The 21,868-nt window shown below is 41.5% G+C and overlaps 1 protein-coding gene across 1 annotated transcript in view; it reads right to left on the bottom strand.

The window, feature by feature from the left end:
* Positions 1-19,796, bottom strand: part of TMF1 (TATA element modulatory factor 1) — a 40,559-nt gene extending 20,763 nt beyond the window's left edge. The window contains exons 1-5 of the mRNA XM_080672030.1: positions 19,448-19,796; positions 15,752-16,962; positions 13,972-14,075; positions 12,281-12,407; positions 9,074-9,179 (exon numbers count right to left, since the gene is read on the bottom strand). Of these exons, the coding sequence (XP_080528156.1) occupies positions 9,074-9,179; positions 12,281-12,407; positions 13,972-14,075; positions 15,752-16,962; positions 19,448-19,589 (1,690 nt within the window). The 5' untranslated portion in view covers positions 19,590-19,796. The remainder of the gene's footprint in view (positions 1-9,073; positions 9,180-12,280; positions 12,408-13,971; positions 14,076-15,751; positions 16,963-19,447) is intronic.
* Between the last annotated feature and the right edge of the window lie 2,072 nt (positions 19,797-21,868).

Genomic DNA, 21,868 nt, shown 5'->3' with positions numbered 1-21,868 from the left:
GTGACATTGGTTAATAAAATTATATAGGTTTCAGGTATACAATTCTATAATACATCATCTGTATATTGTATTATATGTTTACCACCCCAAGTCATGTCTCCTTTCATCACCATTTATCCCTTCTTTACCATCTTCTACCTTCCCGACCTGTTCCCCCTTTCCATCTAGTAGTCACCATACTTTTGTCTGAGTCTCTGAGGTTGTTGTTGTTTTCTTAATCCCTTCATCCTTTCCATGCAGCCCCACAACCCTCTCCCCTCTGACAGCTAGCTGTCAGTCTGTTCTCTGTATCTGTAGGTCTGTTTCTATTTTATTTGTTAGTTTACTTTGTTCATTAGATTCTATATATAAGTGAAATCAATATTTCAATATCTAGAATATGCATATTATTAGACACAAAAAACAGGTTAGAGGTTACCAGGGACTAGAAGGAAGAAAAAATGGGGATGTATTGCTTAACTGGTTACAGAGTTTCTGTTTGAGGTGATGAAAACGTTTTGGAAATAGTGATGGTTGCACAACATGGTGAATGTAATTAATGCCACTGAACTGTACACCTAAAATCATCAAAATGGCAAATTTTGTTATACTTTATCACAATTAAAAATAATATACCAAAATACTTTGAATTGTACACTTTAAATGGGCTAACTATATATTGTAACAACTATGCATGGTATCAGTTGGGTATTAGACTTAATGAGGGAATCACATCACAAATTACATCAATGTCTAACCACTATGATATCCACCTAAAACTAATATAATATTGAAAGTCAAATGTAATGAAAAATAAAAGACAATCTACAGAATGGAAGAAAATATTTGTAAGTCATATATCTGATAAGAGATTAACATCCAAAATATATAAATAACTCATACTACTCAACAACAATAACAACAACAAAATTTAAAAATGGGCAAAAGATATTAATAGACATTTCTTAAAAAACAAAAATGGCCAGCAGGTATATGAAAAAGTGATCAACATCACTAATCATCAGGGAAATACAAATCAAAACTACAATGAAATATCACCTCAGATCTGTTAGAATAGTTATCAAAAGACAAAAAACAGCCTAGCTGGTGTGGCTCAGTGGTTGAGCGTTGACCTATGAACCAGGAGGTCACCATTCGATTCCCGGTCAGGGCACATGCCCAGGTTGAAGTCTCGATCCCCAGTAGGGGGCATGTAGGAGGCAGCTGATAAATGATTCTCTTTCATCATCAGATATTAAAATTTTTTTTTGTTAATCCTCACCCGATATTTTTCCATTCATTTTTAGAAAGAGTGGAAGGGAGGGGGAGAGACACAGAGAGAGAAACATCGATGTGAGAGAGAAAGAGAGAGACACATTGATTGGTTGCCTCCCGCATCAGCCCTGACCAGAGCCAGGGATTGTGCCTTTGACTAGAATCAAACCTAAGAGCCTTCAGACTGTGGGCCAACACACTATCCACTGAGAAAAACTGGCTAGGGCGGTATTAATATTTTTAATAATAAAACCATGTACTTAGCCTTCCCCTCAATCTCTAATGTTGTAGCATAAGGCAGTTAGAGACTTCAAGGTGTTTTAATAAATTCTTCCTTCATTTTTCTATTTCAGTCCTTAGACTGTGTTTGATAATTATCTTTGTACCTATATTTCACTCTTCTAAAGGACACCAGGGTGTTGTATTTATTACTGGATCAAACATAACATCTAATATGCTGTTAAGTAATAGCATAATAAAATAATTAGAAAGAAAACAACAACAAAAGACCAGAATAAGTAAAAGGAAGGAAATAATAATGGTCAGAGCAGAAATAAATGACAAAAAGACTAAAAAAAAACAAAAAACAATAGAAATGATCAGGAGAAACCAAGATGGCGGCATAGGTAAACACCTAAACTGCTGCCTAGCACAACAATTTCAAAACTACAACTAAAAGACAGAACGGACACCATCCAGAACCACAGGAAAGCAGGCTGAGTGAAAATTCTACAACTAGAAGGAAGGAGAAAAGCTCACAGAGAATTGGAGGTACGGCAAAGGGGCTTTGTGCGCGCAGAGAGGAAGGGCGGCTGAGAGCCTGGCTGACTTTCTCTGGCGGAAGGGGGAAGGAAGCCTCCGACCGCACTGAACCCCAGTTCTGACTGCACTGAACCCCAGTTCCAGGCGAGCCCCTGGGGACCCACGCTCTTGTGGGGGGAGTCTGGACTCTCGGGCGGAGACTCGGGAGCCGGGGAAGGCGGAGGACTGAAAGTGCGCATGCGCGCACGCGCTGCTGCGCACAAAGGCTGCGGGGGTTGCCACAGGCTTTCCCTAGTGGAGGGGAGTCAGAGGATTCTGACTGCACTGAGCCCCAGTTCTGACTGCAGTGAACCCCAGTTCCAGGCGAGCCCCTGGGGACCCACGCTCTTGTGGGGGGAGTCTGGACTCTCGGGCGGAGACTCGTGAGCCGGGGAAGGTGGAGGACTGAAAGCGCGCCCGCGCCGGTGCGCACAAGGGCTGCGGAGGTTGCCGCGGGCTTTCCCTGGTGGAGGGGAGTCAGAGGCTCCTGACGGCACTGTGCCCCAGTTCTGACTGCAGTGAACCCCGGTTCCAGGCGAGCCCCTGGGGACCCACGCTCTTGTGGGGGGAGTCTGGACTCTCAGGCGGAGACTCGAGCTGGGGAAGGCAGAGGACTGAAAGTGCACGTGCGCGCAGGGGCGGGGCTGACAGGAAGCCAAGACTGAGGCTCCACCCCATCCAAGCTGAGCACAGAGGCTATTGCAGTTTGGCAAGTCTAATCCTATAAGGCTGTCTCCAGCACCGGGCTTCTCCCAGCATAGACACAGTTGATCCTTATAGCCAACTGACCCGGAGGTCAATTCTTCCCAGTGATACCAACAACAATCAAGACTTAATTACAACAAGGCTGTACACACAGTCCACAAAGGGGTGCACCAAGAGTGTCCACCTCAGGTTAACTGGGGAAGCAGACCGACTGGGCCATATTGGAAACCTAGCACAAATATCTACCTTACCAACTCAGGGAATCAGTAAAAATGCGGGGTCAAAGAATCAGATCACAAACGAAAGAAATGGAGGAAAACAAACGACTGGATAAAGAATTCAAAACCACCGTTATAAGACTTTTTAAGAATATCCTAGAAAAAGCCGATAAATATAACGAGACCCTCGAAGATATGAAAAAGGACCAACTAGAAATTAAACATACACTGACTGAAATAAAAAATATTATACAGAGACCCAACAACAGACTAGAGGAACACAAGAATCAAGTCAAAGAATTGAAATACAAAGAAGCAAAAAACACTCAACCGAAAAAGCAAAAAGCAAAAAAAAAAATCCAAAAAGTTGAAGATAGTGTAAGAAGACTCTGGGACAACTTCAAGCATACCAACATCAGAATTATGGGGGTGCCAGAAGAAGAGAGAGAGCAAGATACTGAAAACCTATTTGAAGAAATAATGACCGAAAACTTCCCCCACCTGGTGAAAGAAATAGACTTACAAGTCCAGGAAGCCCACAGAACCCCAAACAAAAGGAATCCAAAGAGGACCACACGAAGACACATCATAATTAAAATGCCAAGAGCAAAAGACAAAGAGAGAATATTAAAAGCAGCAAGAGAAAAACAGTTAATTACCTACAAGGGAGCACCCATACGACTGTCAGCTGACTTCTCAACAGAAACTATGCAGGCCAGACGGGAGTGGCAAGAAATTTTCAATGTGATGAATAGCAAGAACCTACAACCAAGATTACTCTACCCAGCAAAGCTATCATTCAGAATTGAAGGGCAGATAAAGAGCTTCACAGATAAGAAAAAGCTGAAGGAGTTCATCACCACCAAACCAGTATTATATGAAATGCTGAAAGGTATTCTTAAAGAAGAGGAAGAAGAAAAAAGTAAAGAGAAAAATTATGAACAACAAATACATATCTATCAACAAGCGAACCTAAAAATCAAGTGAATTAAAAACCTGAGGAGCAGAATAATCTGGTGAATATAATAGAATCAGGGGCATAGAAAGGGAGTGGACTGATAATTCTCAGGGGGAAAGGGTTATGGGGGGTTCATGAAGAGAATGGACAAAAATCATACACCTTTGGATGAGGACAGTGGGGGGGAGGTAAGGGCAGAAGGTGGGGTGGGAAAGGGGTGGAGGGGAGCTATGGGGGGGAAAAGGAGAAATAATTGTAATAATCTGAATAAAGATTTATTAAAAAAAAAAAATAGAAATGATCAATGAAACCAAGAGCTGGCTCGTTGAAAAGATAAACAAGGTTGATAGAACTTTAGCCAGACTCATCAAGAAACAAAGAGAGAGGACCCAAATAAATAAAATCAGAAATGAAAGAGGCAAGAACACAACTAAGATAATAGAAATACAATGGATTGTAAGAAAATACTTTGAAGATCTATATGCCAACAAACTGGACAACCTGGGTGAAATGGACAAATTCCTAGAAACATACAATCTTCCAAAACTCAATCAGGAAGAATCAGAAAACCTCAATAGGCAATAACAACTGATGAAACTGTAGCAGTAATCAAAACACTCCCAGCAAACAAAAGCCCTGGACCAGATGGCTTCATGGTAAGTCCTACATCTAACGAAGAATGAACACCAATCCTCCTCAAACTATTCCAAAAAATTCAAGAGGAGGGAAGATATCCAAGCTCTTTTTATGAGGCCAGCATTCTCCTAATCCCAAAACCAGATAAAGACACTATAAAGAAAGAAAATTATAGGCCAATATCCCTGATGAACACAGATGCTAAAATCCTCAATAAAATATTAGCAAATAGGATCAAGCAATACATTAAAAAGATCATATAGAAAAGAAACCAAGATGGCGGCATAGGTAAGCACCTAAACTGCTGCCTCGCACAACAATTTCAAAACTACAACTAAAAGACAGAACGGACACCATCCAGAACCACAGGAAAGCTGGCCGAGTGAAAATTCTACAACTAGAAGGAAAGAGAAAAGCTCACAGAGAATTGGAGGTACAGCAAAGGGTCTTTGTGCGCGCAGAGAGGAAGGGCGGCTGAGAGCCTGGCTGACTTTCTCTGGCGGAAGGGGGAAGGAATCCCCCGACCACACTGAACCCCAGTCCCGGGCGAAACCCCATGGACCCAGGCTCAAACAGGGGGAGTCTGGACTGTCAGGTAGAGAGAAAGGCACCCAGAGACTCGGAGACCGGGGGGAGACTCGGGAGAGCCCCGGCAGGCAGGGTTCCGGAGGTGCGCGCCAGTGTGCACAAAGGCTGCGGAGGTTGCCACAGGCTTTCCCTAGCAGAAGGGAGTCCAAAGCTCCTGACTGCACTGAGCCCCAGTTCTGACTGCACTGAACCCCAGTTCCAGGCGAGCCCCTGGGGACCCACGCTCTTGTTGGGGGAATCTGGACTCTCGGGCGGAGACTCGGGAGCGTCGGCAGGCGCCCGCATGCCAGTGCGCACAAAGGCTGCGGAGGTTGCCACAGGCTTTCCCTAGTGGAAGGGAGTCAGAAGCCAGGGAAGGCAGAGGTCTGCAGGCGCGCACGCGCACAAGGGCAAGGCTGACTGGAAGCCAAGACTGTCTGCTCCGCCCTGAGACTCCACCCCATCCAAGCTGAGCACAGAGGCTATTGCAATTTGGCAAGTCTAATCCTATAAGGCTGTCTCCAACACCGAACTTCTCCCAGCGTAGACACAGCTGATCCTTACAGCCAACTGGCCTGGAGGTCAATTCCTCCCAGTGATACCAACAACAATCAAGACTTAACTACAACAAGGCTGTACACACAGTCCACAAAGGGGTGCACCAAGAGTGTCCACCTCAGGTTAACTGGGGAGGCCGACCCACTGGGCCATATAGGAAACCTAGCACACAAATTTACCCTACCAACTCAGGGAAGCAGTGAAAATGCGGCGTCAAAGAAACAGATCACAAACGAAAGAAATGGAGGAAAACAAACGACTGGATATAGAATTCAAAACCATGGTTATAAGGCTTTTCAAGAATATCCTAGAGCCAAAACCGGTTTGGCTCAGTGGATAGAGCGTCAGCCTGCGGACTGAAAGGTCCCAGGTTCGATTCCGGTCAAGGGCATGTAACTTGGTTGCGGGCACATCCCCAGTGGGAGGTGTGCAGGAGGCAGCTGGTCGATGTTTCTCTCTCATCGATGTTTCTGACTATCTATCACTCTTCCTTCCTCTCTGTAAAAAATCAAAATATATTTAAAAAAAAAAAAAAAAAAGAATATCCTAGAAAAGGCCGATAAATATAACGAGACCCTCGAGATATGAAAAAGGACCAACTAGAAATTAAACATACACTGACTGAAATAAAAAATATTATACAGAGACCCAACAACAGACTGAAGGAACACAAGAATCAAGTCAAAGAATTGAAATACAAAGAAGCAAAAAACACTCAACCAAAAAAGCAAAAAGCAAAAAAAATCCAAAAAGTTGAAGATAGTGTAAGAAGACTCTGGGACAACTTCAAGCATACCAACATCAGAATTATGGGGGTGCCAGAAGAAGAGAGAGAGCAAGATACTGAAAACCTATTTGAAGAAATAATGACCGAAAACTTCCCCCACCTGGTGAAAGAAATAGACTTACAAGTCCAGGAAGCACACAGAACCCCAAACAAAAGGAATCCAAAGAGGACCACACGAAGACACATCATAATTAAAATGCCAAGGGCAAAAGACAAAGAGAGAATCTTGAAAGCAGCAAGAGAAAAACAGTTAGTTACCTACAAGGGAGTACCCATACGATTGTCAGCTGATTTCTCAACAGAAACTATGCAGGCCAGACGGGAGTGGCAAGAAATTTTCAAAGTGATGAATAGCAAGAACCTACAACCAAGATTACTCTACCCAGCAAAACTATCATTCAGAATTGAAGGTCAGATAAAGAGCTTCACAGATAAGAAAAAGCTGAAGGAGTTCATCACCACCAAACCAGTATTATATGAAATGCTAAAAGGTATTCTTAAAGAAGAGGAAGAAGAAAAAATAAAGATAAAAATTATGAACAACAAATACATATCTATCAACAAGTGAACCTAAAAATCAAGTGAATTAAAAACCTGAGGAACAGAATAATCTGGTGAATATAATAGAATCAGGGACATAGAAAGGGAGTGGACTGGTAATTCTCAGGGGGAAAGGGATATGGGGGGGGCTCAGGAAGAGACTGGAAAAAAATCATACACCCATGGATGAGGACAGTGGGGGGGAGGTAAGGGCAGAAGGTGGGGTGGGAACCGGGTGGAGGGGAGCTATGGGGGGAAAGAGGAGAAACAATTGTAACAATCTGAATAAAGATTTATTTAAAAAATATTAAAAAAATAGATGGGAAAAAAAAAAAAAAAGATCATATACCATGACCAAATGGGATTTATTCTGGGATGCAAGGATGGTTCAATATTTGAAAATCAATAAATGTGATACACCACATAAATAAAAATGAAGGATAGCCAAAACCGGTTTGGCTCAGTGGATAGAGCGTCAGCCTGCGGACTGAAAGGTCCCAGGTTTGATTCCGGTCAAGGGCATGTAACTTGGTTGTGGGCACATCCCCAGTAGGAGGTGTGCAAGAGGCAGCTGATCGATGTTTCTCTCTCATCGATGTTTCTGACTATCTATCCCTCTTCCTTCCTCTCTGTAAAAAATCAATAAAATATATTTAAAAAAAAATGAAGGATAAAAATCATATGATCCTATCAATAGACACAGAAAAAGCATGTGACAAAATCCAGTATCCATTTATTTATTTATTTTTTTAAAAAAAAATATATTTTATTGATATTTCACAGAGAGGAAGGGAGAGGGATAGAGAGCTAGAAACATCGATGAGAGAGAAACATCGATCAGCTGCCTCCTGCACGCCTCCCACTGGAGATGTGCCTGCAACCAAGGTACATGCCCTGACCAGAATCGAACCCGGGACCTTTCAGTACGCAGGCCAACGCTCTATCCACTGAGCCAAACCAGTTTCGGCCAGTATCCATTTATGATAAAAACTCTCAGCAATGTGGGAACAGAGGAATCATACATCAACATAATAAAGACCATATTGCAAACCTACAGCCAACATAATACTCAATGGGCAAAAACTAAAAGCATTTCCCTTAAGATCAGGAATACACAGGGATATCGCTTTCACCACTCTTATTCAATACTAGAGGCCAGGTGCACGACATTCGTGCACTTGGGGGAGAGGGGTCCTTCAGCCCGGCCTGCACCCTTTTGCAGTCTGGGAGCCTTCCAGGGATGTCCGACTGACTGCAGGGAGCGGGCCTAATCCACAGGCGGACATCCTTAGCGCTGCCACTGAGGCGGGTCGCTGTGCTCGCCAGCCATCAGCCTGGCTTGTGGCTGAGCAGCACTCCTACTGTAGGAGCGCACTGACCACCAGGGGCAGCTCCTGTGTTGAGCATCTTGGTTTAAATGATAGGCTGTGCCCAATGGGCGTGGCTCAGTGGCTTAGTGTCAATCTATGAACCAGAGGTCACGGTTCAATTCCAGGTCAGGGGACATGCCTCGGTTTCGGGCTCGATCCCCATTGGGGGGTGTGCAGGAGGCAGCTGATCAATTATTCTCTCTCATCATGGATTTTTCTTTCTCTCTCTCCCTCTCTTTTCCTCTCTGAAATCCAATGGGGATTGAGCCCACAACCCTGGCATGTGCCCTTAACCGGAATCGAACCTGGGACCCTTCAGTCCGCAGGCTGATGCTCTATCCACTGAGCCAAACAAACTAGGAGAATAAAAATATTTTCTAAATAAATAAATAAACGACAGGCTGTAAGACCTGTTACAAGCTTGCTTTAGGAAGCACAAACTTCTATTTTTCAGAGAATTATTTATTTCCCTCTCTAGAAACAAAAACCTACATTATGTGTATATCTGCCTCTGTAAATCTTGCTCCTCATTATTCCATAAATTATAACCTACCATTTCTGAGATTTAAGTGCAAACCTTACTTGCTTCCAATGTTTTTTATTAGGAAGCAGCAGCTAGTTATGTGGCAAGTATTTTTCCTGTCTTTACCAGATTTTTCATAATCAATTAAGTACGCACCTTCTTCCAATAATCCTCGGATCTGCTCATCTTTCTCTTTCAAAAGGTCTGAAGTTTCACTACAATTTAACCTAGTCGCAAGTTCTTCTTTAATAGTTTTGATTTCCTAATTAAAAAAAAAATAATAATGTAAATACCATAAAGAATTACTTTCATTCTGGGCATATTTTTCAATTATTTTCCATATTCCCAAGTCATCAATAATCACATTCTTGATAAGAATTCGTAAGTTTTGTTCTGTTACCCTGAATTTATTACCTTGGTTAATTAAGACTAAGAAAACAGCTTTGAAAATTATATAGAAAACCTGAATTCAGATATACACAGGTTTTAATATGGAAATGGAAATGAGAATAAGTTAAATTTCAATACTCTTCTTGAGTTTCTCTTACATTTTCTACAAGCTTTATAATTAAAACAACATTTCAAACAGTACATGTCTCCATTTCTTACTGTATTTCTTTTCCTTATTAAAACTCTTTCACACTTACTAGCGTGTTGTGAAATGAAAGGGAAAACATGATTATGTAAAGTTTGATCTACTTTAATAAAGCAGAGATTCAGCAGAAATATGTCAAGATAGTTTATCTTTAAAAGCTACAATGGAGAAGTACACTGAGATGAAAAGTCTTCTATAATTTAAAATCTGTTTTTAAGAGATGCTCTGGAATTAAAAATAGCTAAAAACAGCTAACACTTATTAGGTATGTAAAGCATACTTTGTATCCATTATCTTTTAATCCTGACAGCAATCCTATGAGGGAGGCAACTACTGTATGATTCAACTACACAAACAAGAAAACTAAGATTCAGAAAGATTGAATAAACTTTCAAGGTCAGAAAGCTATTAAAGTGGTAGAGTTAAGACTTGAAACCAGGTCTGTGGAACCCCAAAGCCCATGCTCTGAACCACCCATAACAGTGCTATCTATTTCCAACTGTCAAAATTTTGATTCACACATCAAGTTCCAGTAAGAACATCATGTCTTCCATGAAACCTTCCTCAATTACCCTGGTCAGAATTCATCCTCTATAATACCATTCCAGACTGCTTATTCATCTGTGTAACTTATTTAATTCCGCCTAGTATTTTACCGTTGTTGACACTGTCTTCTAACACTAGAAAAGCAAATTCGTCACTTAAGGTAATCCAATTTATCTTTGAATGGCCAATGCCTCTTAAGCAGGTCATACATGGCAATACATATAAAAATGTATTAAACTTTAGGGCCTAAGTTTTTTCCTCTACACTACAGTTAATGGTTTCAATCTATTTTAGATCTATAATTCAAAGTGCACTATAGGAAAAAACATTACTTAAAATCCAATTTCTTGATTAAACTGGTCTAGATGAAATATAGTAGGGACAAGAAGAGGTAAGTTGGTTAGGTAGTCTCAGGTTATTACTAGTGTCTGAAATGAACAAGCTAGTTAAAACAACCAAGCAAATGGAGGTATATGACATATTTCTTTTCTGTAAGAGTATATGCAGAAAAATTATATTAACATTAACAGTGGCCAAGAAGGGGGAAGGCAACCTGAGAATGGCAAATGCTAAGAAATGTGATTACTCACAGTTGGAATACAAGCAATAATTACTAACCTTAGTTGGTTACCAATTTCTGAAATAACCAACTGTTCCAAATAATAAGACTCAGAACAATGGTCCCCAACTAGGAGTGATTTGACTCCAAGGGGAACATTTGGCAATGTCTGCTAACATTTTCAATTAGCACAGCTGAGGATAAAAGGAGGACGGCAACAGGGAAGGGTGTATGTATGGGCTTGGGATGCTGGTCAGCACCCTACAATACACAGGACAGTTCTATACAACATAAAATTATATAGCCCAAAATGTCAACAGTGCTAAGGTTGAAAAATCCTACATTAGAATAAATAAATGTTATGCCTCCCAAGAGTTAATATATTTTAAAATTACTTTGACTTGAAGAAGTATATATGTTTGAAGTGGTAGAAAATTAACAAGAGTAATGATAGATTTTATATAGAGAGTGCCATTTAGACTTGTGTTATTTACTTTGATGAAATTATCATTTACAAAAATTATTCTGGTGATCCTTGCTATATACCTTGCAAGGACTTATAAATTGCACAGACAAGTATTTGCTTAGAATTTTTTAAAGTATCAAAATTTATCATTTTAAAGGTATTGAAAAACTTACAAATTAAGTGTTAATATTCTATAGCAGCCGTGGGCAAACTACGGCCTGCGGGCCAGATCCGGCCCGTTCGGCTGTTCTATCTGGCCCGCGGAGCCAAAAGAGCAGAGGGTTCTCTTGCTCTCCCCTCCGCTCCTTCACCAGCAGCAGTGTTAACATGGCAACGTCGGGAAACACGGCCGCAGCTCCTTCTTCTGAGTGGGCGGATTTATATCCGCCCATTCAGTAGAAGGAACAACCTCTCAATCTTCCAGAGGCTCCTTGTAATGCCCACGGACGCGTCCCCCGACATCACCCTGGGAATGCGTAGACACGTTATCGTGGTCATGTAGGGAGACACGCCCCTGGAGAGCACAGTATCAGAGCATTAGCTAAAAAGGAGACCAACAACACTGTTACCACTAAAGTTGATGTTTTAAAGACCAAAAACCTTTCAACCCAGTCTACATTGCCATCTACATCTACGTCCCGGGCATAATTTGGAAGTTGCACTAAAGAAAATGTTTAATTTACTGTTTACACATTTTGTTCTTTTCTATTTGTTTTAGTTTTAAATTATTTTATTATATTTAAGTTTAATTTGAAAGGCTTTTGTACCTTTCCTTTGTTAGGCAATTTTATTTTGCCTTTGCCATCTTCAATATAAGATATGTTATTGTGCTATGATTCCTCCATTTTTTGAAGTTTCAAATTATAATAATTAGTGTTTACATTCTTCTTAAAATGTTTGAAATGAATAAAACTATTGAAATTAAAAAAAAAAAAGACCGTACCCTTTTATGTAATGATGTTTACTTTGAATTTATATTAGTTCACACCAACACTCCATCCATGCTTTTGTTCCGGCCCTCCGGTCCAGTTTAAGAACCCATTGTGGCCCTCGAGTCAAAAAGTTTGCCCACCCCTGTTCTATAGTATCCCTTTACTCTTACCTCTCTTTTTTCCAATACCAAAATACAAGGAAGGCACTGCTCAAAAATCTATGTCCCTATAGAGTTTAATTAATATTATTTTAAACTTCCATTACCTTTTTAGCAGCATCTCTCTCTTTGCAGGCTAGCTGAACTTTCTTTTCTGCTTCTGCAATTCTTTGAGCAAACTCATCTTTCAAGGAAGAAATGCTGCTGCTTTCTTCTTTCACTCTGAACATTTCACTAAATTTAAAATAATACTGAGACTGAGAATACTTATTTAAATATTACAAAGTTAATAAAATGAGTTCAGATTGCAAAAGGAAAATGACATTGTCTTCAACACATACTATAATAAAATAGATTAGTTTTCGTCCTATTAACTTTTTAGAGAAAAATTACCCGCATAATTTATTTTAAAACACCTGAAAGAAAACCCATTAATAACTGAAAATGTCAACGATGTTTGATATGTAAAAATAAGATAAAAGTAAATGAAATTTTTCATTTTATGTCACATTTTACCAATCAACTTCATAAAGCAAGTCAATACTTGGTATTTTTTAAAAAACTATAATATTGCTGTTTTCTTTAAAGACCTGTTTTAAATCTCTAATATCTACACTAATAAAAGAGTAAGATGCAAATTGACCGTACCTTCACGATGCCCACCAGCCAATCAGGAGTATGCAAATTAACCCAACAAAGATGGCGGGTTAATTTGCATATGCAGGCGCCATGGCGACGACGCAGGCATTCTACACCGTCCCAGCCACTCTGGGTCTCTGGGAAGCGTGGGAAGGTGGAAAGGCAGCTCCAGCGGAGCAAAGGCGGTGCCGGCAGCCAGGGGAAGGAAGGCCCATTCTTGCACGAATCTTCGTGCATTGGGCCTCTAGTATATATGTAAAAGGCAAAGTGTTCCCTCAGGAGTTCGATTGCTCTCTATGACGTGCGCTGACCACCAGGGGCAGCACAGAACGAAGGAAGGCCCTGACCGACAGCTGGAAGGCCTCGATCAGCCCTGATTGCTGGCCAGGACTAGGGACCCTACCTGTGCACAAATTTTGCACACTGGGCATCTAGTACTAAAATATTATCCTATAATAAAGAGGTAATATGCAAATTGACCCTCACGCCCTCACAAGATGGCTGCCTACGACCAGGTCAGCAGGGGGGTTAGTGAGGGATGACCAAACGACTGAACAAGCAGGCTGCATGGGACGACCAGGTCAGCGGGGAGGGGGGGCAGTTAGGGGCGACCAGGCCAGCAGAGGGGGGCAGTTGGGGGCAACAAGGCCAGTGGGGGGGGGGGGGGCAGTAAGAGGTGATCAGGCCAGCGGGGGGTGGGGGGGGCATTAAGGGCGACCAAGCAGACAAGCAGGTGAGCAATTAGGAGCCAGCGGTCCTGGATTGTGAGAGGGATGTCCGACTGCCAGTTTAAACCCAATCCCGGGATCAGGCCTAACCGGCAGTGGGACAACCCCCAAGGGGTCCCGGATTGGAGAGGATGCAGGCTGGGCTGAAGGGACCCACCCCCCATCTTGCACGAATTTCATGCATCGGGCCTCTAGTTAATAAGGGAAAAAAGGTTTTTGTTTTTGTTTTGCAAAATATCTCTCTTCAATGACAAAGGTAATATGCTCAAGATAATGTGAGGAGAAAAGTAATCTCTAAGGTTAGAATTGAAATGCTATTCAAATTTTAATAATTATAAACAAGTTAAATTATAAACCATTTTCTTAAATAATAACCAAGTGTATGGGCTTCTACGAAATGTAAAAAATTACTCACATTTGTAAATACTTACTCTTTCAGATTATCATAAGCTTCTTCTAGAAGGGCTTTTTCTTTACTAAGAGATAATAACTGAGCCTCCCTTTTGTCCAGTTTCTCATTCAGAAATTCAACTTTCTAGGTAAGGAGCATAACAAAAGTCAAGCATTTAATATGCAGTGACAAGTTGAAAAGTAACTAACCACTATAATCAATAAAACAGCATTATCTCATAAAAAGAATTAAATATTGAGAACAAAATGAATACAGCACAAGAAGAATTCATATACAGCTAGTAGGAGAGTATATAGTAGTACAAGCACTGAGCAGGTGGGAGTCTAAATTAGTAAACCACTATGAAAAACAATCAGGCAATATCTAACTGAAGATGTAAAAAATTCTACTTTTAGGTCTACCTTAGAGGAGAAACTTGCTGCATGTGTTATATAAGAACACCTACAGCAGTTAGTAACAGCAAAATTTGAGAAGAGTGTGCATATTTCACCAAGAGAGGAAGAGAGATAGATGTGATAAAAAAAAATCCTATATAATAAAAGCCTAATATGCTAAGTGTCTGGTTGTCCAGTCCTCTGTTCAACCAATCAAAGCATAATATGCTAATGATATGCTAAGGCTGCTCAACCGCTCACTATGACGTGCACTGACCACCAGGGGGCAGACTCTCCAACCGGTTAGTTTGCGGCTGGGGTCTGGCCAATAGGGACTGAGCAAGATGGGCCAGACACACCCTGGAGCCCTCCTGCGGTCCCTCCCCAGCTGGTCAACCTTCCGTGTCCCTCCCTGGCCCCGACTGTGCACTGGTGGGGTCCCTCAGCCTGGCCTGCTCCCTCTCACAATCCAGGACTGCTCGGGAGATGTCAGAGAGCCGGTTTTAGCCTGATCCTGGAGGCCAGGCCGAGGGACCCCACTGGTGCATGAATTCGTGCACCGGGCCTCTAGTAAATAAATCAAAGAAGGGCTTCAAAGCCTCTAATAACTTTCTATATCTTAGCAGGGCAGTGGGTATACAAGTGTATTTTTTTCCATATTATTCTTTAATCCAAACATGTAACATGTAACCTTTTAAATATAATACACTGCACTTAAAAAGTAACTTTAGAAAATCTACAGGCATGCAATTTAAAAATCTCCAGAATATATTGCAATAAAAAAAGCTAAGCAAAAAGAAATGGTTAGAATATCTGATTCCTTAGGTCCTGCTGGAGCAGTGATACACTTATGAAGGGGGAAAAATGGTGCCTTTTGTACTAAAAAAATTAACTCTTACTTGATTTAAGTCTAGATTAATTTAGAAATCACTTATCTTCTGAAAACAGTTCAAAATATCTTATTGAAATAAATAGTATTGGTTTCTAGGAATTCAAACTGCTGCAGCAAGGCATTTCATTTGTGAATATTAGATCCAGGTAGAGAGGCTGGCACTTTTTTATATGAATTCAGTACATGGCATTTACAGGCAGTTCTTCAAGACATCCTACATTTCTCAGAGGAATCTATTAAAGATGCCACATGCAGCCTGGCTGGCGTGGCTCAGTGGTTGAGTGCTGACCTATGAAGAAGGAGGTCATGATTCAATTCCTGGTCAGGAAACATGCTGGGTTGTGGGCTTGATCCCTAGTGTTGTTTGTACAGGAGGCAGCCAATCAATGATTCTCTTTCATCATTGATATTTCTATCTCTCTCATCTTCTTTCCTCTCTGAAGTCAATAAAAATATATTAAATAATAAATAGAATAAACACTACTTAATCTCTGAAGAGTATCCAAAAACCCTCTTGCACTTTCTAGAGTTACCTTGCAAATATCCTCCTTTTCAGAAAGTGCTTCTGGTTGACTTCCTGCAGCCTCACACTGCTCAGCCACGTTGTCTAAGACAGTGTGTCCTTCATTTATTGGTGTAGAAGAAACCAAGATATCAGGCTGTTCACAGTTCACAGGAGTTGCACTCCGTCCACTTTCTTCCATTTCTGTTTCCTCAGCGGGTATAATTAATGTTTCATTTACTTCTTCCTCAGATTTTCCTTCAACAGGTTCAACTACTTTAGTCTTTGGGATTGAAGGATTAACTATAATAGGTACTAAAGCATAACCCTTGCCTGACAATTCGTCGTCTGAATTGATTTCACTTACACTTCGGCTATCTAATGACTGTACACTAAACGAGTCTATTCTTTCAAAAGCATCAGATGAGCAGCAACTCTCAGTGAGTTTGGGGAAGTCGTCTAAACGATTATACTCAGGACAAGCAGATGCTGAAAGAAGCTGAAAAGATGTCTGCATCAAGTGAAGACTTGATTTTGAATCTGTAGTCTCTTGTCTCGAACTTGCTGAGCTCTCACTTATTACACTTTCATGATCTAAAACTTCAATATCACTGGTAGTAGAAGTACCTGATGAGAAGGTACTAACGGGAGGAGAAGGTGTATTGCTCTGTCTGTCTTCGTGTTTCTGTTCCTTTGCTTCTGAAGCTATGTCCTTTGTTTCTGCTGTGGGAGACTGCATAGACATGTTAGATACACTTTCCCTAGTTGTTTTCACATTAATTACACTCTCAGATACTTTCAAACTTTTGGTTGACACCTTCATATCAGAATCTTTATTAACGGTTTCTCCATGCTCGCCTTCAGTTTTAGGTGACAGAGTGGCTACTGCCAGAGTTTCCCCTGGGGAAACACAGGGAAAAGAGTCTGTCACTTTTGACTCAGTTGTTTCAGGTGTTCTTGACCCTCCAGTGGGCACGGTTTCCTGTAAGGTGCTTTTCACTTCTTCTTCTGGTCTCTGTGATTTAGCTGGCGGTTTGGATACCACTGGACTCTTCTGAATGGTCTGGACATCCGCTGGCGAGAGAAAGGCACTGAAGAAACTTTCAGACTCATCTACTACCGTTCTCCGAACTGGCTTTGTAATTGCTTTAGGAGAGGCTGCTGGTTGACTCTGAGGCTCTGTGTTTGATTTTATTCCCCAGGCTGAAGTATCCCATCCTCCACTGACAGGGGGACTTATTCCTTTGACAAAAAAATATATATACATATTTAAAAATAAAAAATATATATTTTATACAATAATCATTACTGTAAGTCAATATTAATGTTAAAAAAAGAAAGTCAATGGAATACAATCTATAATTTGTCCGTTAAACTCCTTGCCTACTATATAACTAATTAGTTAGTGGGTTAACTTTGGACTTTAAAGGGGAAAACTGGTGTGCATCTGCCCAACAGAAACTAAGAACAAATATAAAAGACTGGACAAGGCCTGGACTACCAAAGCAAATATATTATTCCCTCCCAAAATAAATCAAGAAAATAATGGTATGTTCTAAAAGATGCTAAGCCCAAGACTCATATGATGTATTTCATAATAATTGGCAGTATCTTCACTTTTAGGTCATATGAAGTCATGGCAAATTGATTTTACCTTCTATTAAGTTAGCTTCATGTTAATTTTATTCTTGTAATATCAAGAATAAAACATAGTTATGAGCTAGACAAGAGAACAACACTAAAAAACTAAACCAAAATACTGGTGACAAATGTCCTTTTTTCAAAAGATCAAAGTAAACTGATGGGGACAGTAACTTGAAATTCATTTTCATTCACTTAATAACAAGCTCATTCTCCAAGTCCCACTTTCCAAATCTACTCCATGAGAAAGTTTTGTTTTAATTTCTAAGTTCTATGTCAGCAATTAGGTCATATGAATTTCATAAATGTGCATTTTTATTAAAATTACTGCTCTTTGATATAGATGGTAACTTACTAGAATTTTTTAAAAACAGAAGAAAATATCGCTGGGTAAAAAAGAGGTAATTGTATTAGTCATAGACATGGATGACTAGTGATAAACCAAAAATGGCATATTCCCTAAAATGTTTAAAGATTTTTTTTTAAATTATGCCTTTTCTATATTCAAGAGTGGCTGAGAATTATCACAAATTATGCACAATTAGAAGTTGGTGGCCAGAACACAAATACCTAAAAACTCCTACAAACTGCCAAGCCCTATATTAAAGTCTATCCTTTAATATGACTTTGGCGGCATATAGTAAACTTCAGTTTAAGGACATAGTTTATATCCACTTGTTCAGCATATGAAAACAATGTAAAAAGGTGAAAACCAAAATTTAAGATGCAAATGAACAAGCAAAAGTCTAATTTCGTTTATTAAGTCATCTTAATGAATTATAGAAGTCAAATTTGCCTCTTGGAAAATGTTTTATATAAAGCCCAGGTTATCTGATATCCACTTAAAATACTTCTTTCTGGCCCAGCCAGCATGGCTCACAGTTCGATTCCGGCCAGGGCACATGCCCAGGTTGCAGCTCAATACCCAGTGTGGAGCCTGCGGGAGGCAGCAGATCAATGATTCTCTCTCTTCATTGATGTTTCTCTCTCTCTCTGTCCTTCTCCCCTCCTCTCTGAAACGAATAAAAAAATATTTTTAAAGAATACTACTTTCTGAAGACTGGTCATGTTGTAATCATGGCAATGTAAAATAAAAATAGGTGATCAATAAACATTAATGGCATTTCACTGAAATCTGAGTCTATTCTGGATAACATTTTTTTAAAAATGATTATATAGCTCTGGCTGGTGTAGCTCACTTAGTTAGGCTGCATCCCGTGCACCAAAAGGTTGCCAGTCCCAATCCTGGTCAGGGCGCGTGCCCAGGTTGCAGGTTCGATCCCTGGTCCGGGTGTGTGCACGAGGCAACCAATTAATTGTTTTTCTCTCACATGGATTTTTTTTCTCTCTCTCCCTTCCTTTCTCTCTAAAACTCAATAAAAACTATTTTTAAAACAATAAAAAATTAAAACGAATTATATAGCACAATTCAAGCCCCAGGTTTCATAAAACAAGTATTCTTATATTTAAAACTTATTGTCTCCTCTAAAGTTCAGTAATTGAAAATGTGGGGTACCTATGAAAAGGGTAGTTGAGCTACTCCAACAAGGTCTAACATCCTGTAAAAAAGTAACAGGATCATGACAGTAGACATGGGCCAAAAAAATCTCAAAATGTGGTACCTCAAATTCAGGTCCTGACTTTTCAACGATGTAAAATTACTAACAAAACCCAGGAAGGAGTCCTTAAGAATAACTTACTCCTTCCCACAGAGGCCACACACCCCAAATCTGCACATCTTTACAACAAAAGGCTAAACGTTTCAGAGACGTAGAGCCCAGAGCAACCGAAGACGCCGCCGAGTGTGGGAGGGCTGCCTGGAATAGACCCATCGAGCCCAGTGCACTGCCCCGCCCGCCGCCCAGTGGCCTTTCTGAGCCGGTTTCCCGAGGGAAACACTGACCACGCGACCTTCCCTGGGGAGGGGCGCCCGCCCGCGGACTGGGGCGCCCCCGCTTTTTCCGGAGGCCGAGCTCGGAGCGCCGGGACCAGGCCCGCAGGCCCGCCCCCCAGGCCGCGGCGGGGAGGACCGCGGGCGGCGCTCCCGCGGGAAGGGGGAGAACGGACCCGACCCGACCCGCCGTACCCGGATCCCCGTAGGGAATGGTCTCGGCCCAGGCGCCCGGCTCCTCCTCCTGGATGTCCAGGACCCTGTCGATGGACTTCTGCGCCTGGGACAGGGCCTGCTTGGCAAAGCTGGAGAGCTGCGACGCGTTGAACCAGCTCATGCTCCCGCCGGGCCGGCCAGCCCACAGGCGCGGGCCCGGGAGCGTGCGGGACCGGCCTCGCCCCTCCTGCACTCAGCGGGCGGTCAGCGGGTGCCCATGACGGTCTCCCGAGCCGCGGGCTACCCTCAGCCCTTCCCACCGCAGACGACGGGGCGCACTGCGCATGCGCCGGCTACTTCCACGTCCACAACAACCAGACCTCGGAGTTCCGACGGTGGGCGGAAGCAGATGAACGCTGACGTCACATCCGGAGCCCAGAGTTGCCATTAGTTACCGAGGAACGCGGAACGGTTTCCATTGACAAGTGATTCCAGGGGTAGAGCAGGAATTCACATGTTTTCCAGTTGAGTTCCTTCCTAGAAAATCGCTCGCTATACCAAGAACTAGCGCCCTGCCAACAATAATTGCAAACAAATGAAGTTTGGGAAGCGCACTTCTACTTAGCGCTTTGTCTCAAATATTTACTTCTTTCCGTGTTAACTTGGTCGTAAGAAATCCTGGGTTTGGGGGTATACCTAGAAATACTGGACTTTGTATTAAAAAAAACAAAAAACCTGACCCACCCCACCTGAGAGAAAAAGCCATCTTCCACAATGAGTTACAGGCTGGAACAAGGGTATAGAAGGCACCATCTCTTCCTTACAATACAGATCCTCCCTCCACCCCTGTCAAAACAAACCTGGGAAGTACTAAGCTTATTCCTCTATTAATGTGTACTGTGCATATTATTTAAAATACCACTTTTTCTGCATGCACTCCTCAAACATCTAGCTATATGAAGAAATCTAATTTGTGCCCTTCCTAATCTTATCAGAGGCTGTTTGGTTTGGCCCCTATAGTGTAATGTTAAAGATAAAATTCTACCAACATTTAAAAGCCAGATTTCATACAAAAATCCAAATTTCCAGTTGACTTTGAAAAATAAGGATTCCAAGATGGAAAACTCAGATGAAGTGGTTGCCCCTTTTAACAAGTGCTTTTCACTCCAGGGTCGGGGGAGGTGAGAGAGGGTGAAGGGGAGGGAGGGGTTGGGATGTGTTTATGTAAGGAAACTTGACTTGGGTTGATGAACACACAATACAATATACAGATGATGTATTATAGAATGTACCAGAGGCCCAGTGCACGAAATTTGTGCACTGGTTGGGGGGGGGGGGGGTGTCCCTCAGCCCGGCCTGTGCCCTCTTGCAGTCCAGGAGCCCTTGGGAGAGCAGGACTAAGCCGTCAGTCGGACATCCTTAGCACTGCCACTGAGGCAGGAGAGGTTTCCGCCACCGCTGCTGCGAGCCCAGCTGGCACTCCCCCTGTGGGAGCGCACTGACCACCAGGGGGCAGCTCCTGCGATGAGGATCTGGCCCCTGGTGGTCAGTATATATCATAGCAACCGGTCGTTTTGCCATTTGGTCAATTTGACTATTAGCCTTTTATTATATAGGATTATAGAAAAATACTTTTCACTCCAGTTTGCCACAGACCCTAACTAAATCTTACTGTATTCTATTACACCCTCCCTTGCTGTGGTTCTTTACCTTACCTTCCCCTTCCCTATATTTGAGGATTTTACCCCACTACAAGGAATTATTTTTCTTTGAAAATCCCTTCCAATACCTCTAATTGTATATTTTTGGATAAATGACCTAAACTCTCTAAAACTATTCAGCTCTTAGATGGAGATATTGTCACCTTCTTACAAGTCTACTTTTTTTTCTGTAAGAGAACATTTATTTGCAAGTTATGGAGGTAAAGGAAGGGCCCTTGGAGCTTGGGAGTGACGAAGCTAATGGTATGGTGCCTGGGGCAGGGAGGAGGTGGGGGAAGGGAAAAAAAAAAGGCAAGGGGCATGCTCCCAGGTGAGCCCTTACAAGTCAACTTTGAGAATTATTATTGCACCTGTATAAAATAAGTGCTAAATGTTAGTTCCTTCACTTTCAAAAATTTATACTAACCCTGTAACTTTTTAACTAGAGAAGTCTATCCCGTATGATTTTATAATGAAACAAATTATTTGTCATTGTGGAGCTAAAAAAAAAAAAAAAAGTGAGTATGTAGCCCAGTGATAATTAGTCACAAAGCTTATGAAGAGAAGATTGCCATCTAAGTCAAAGACACAGTGAGAACATATACATGTTTCCACACTGAGACACTAAAACTCATTTGCTTGACTTTGTTTTAAGCCTAAGTGTTGTTTTTTTTTGGGGGGGGAAGGGCATTTTAAGAAACCTTAATATAAAAAATATAGTTATTCTACTTCATTACAATATTTATGTGAGAGCAAATTA

Source organism: Plecotus auritus, assembly GCF_963455305.1.
Source record: "Plecotus auritus genome assembly, chromosome: 6".
NCBI classification, from domain to species: Eukaryota; Metazoa; Chordata; class Mammalia; order Chiroptera; family Vespertilionidae; genus Plecotus; species Plecotus auritus.
The sequence above is the reverse complement of the archived record's forward strand: the minus strand, read 5'-3'. Positions and strand labels throughout refer to the sequence as shown.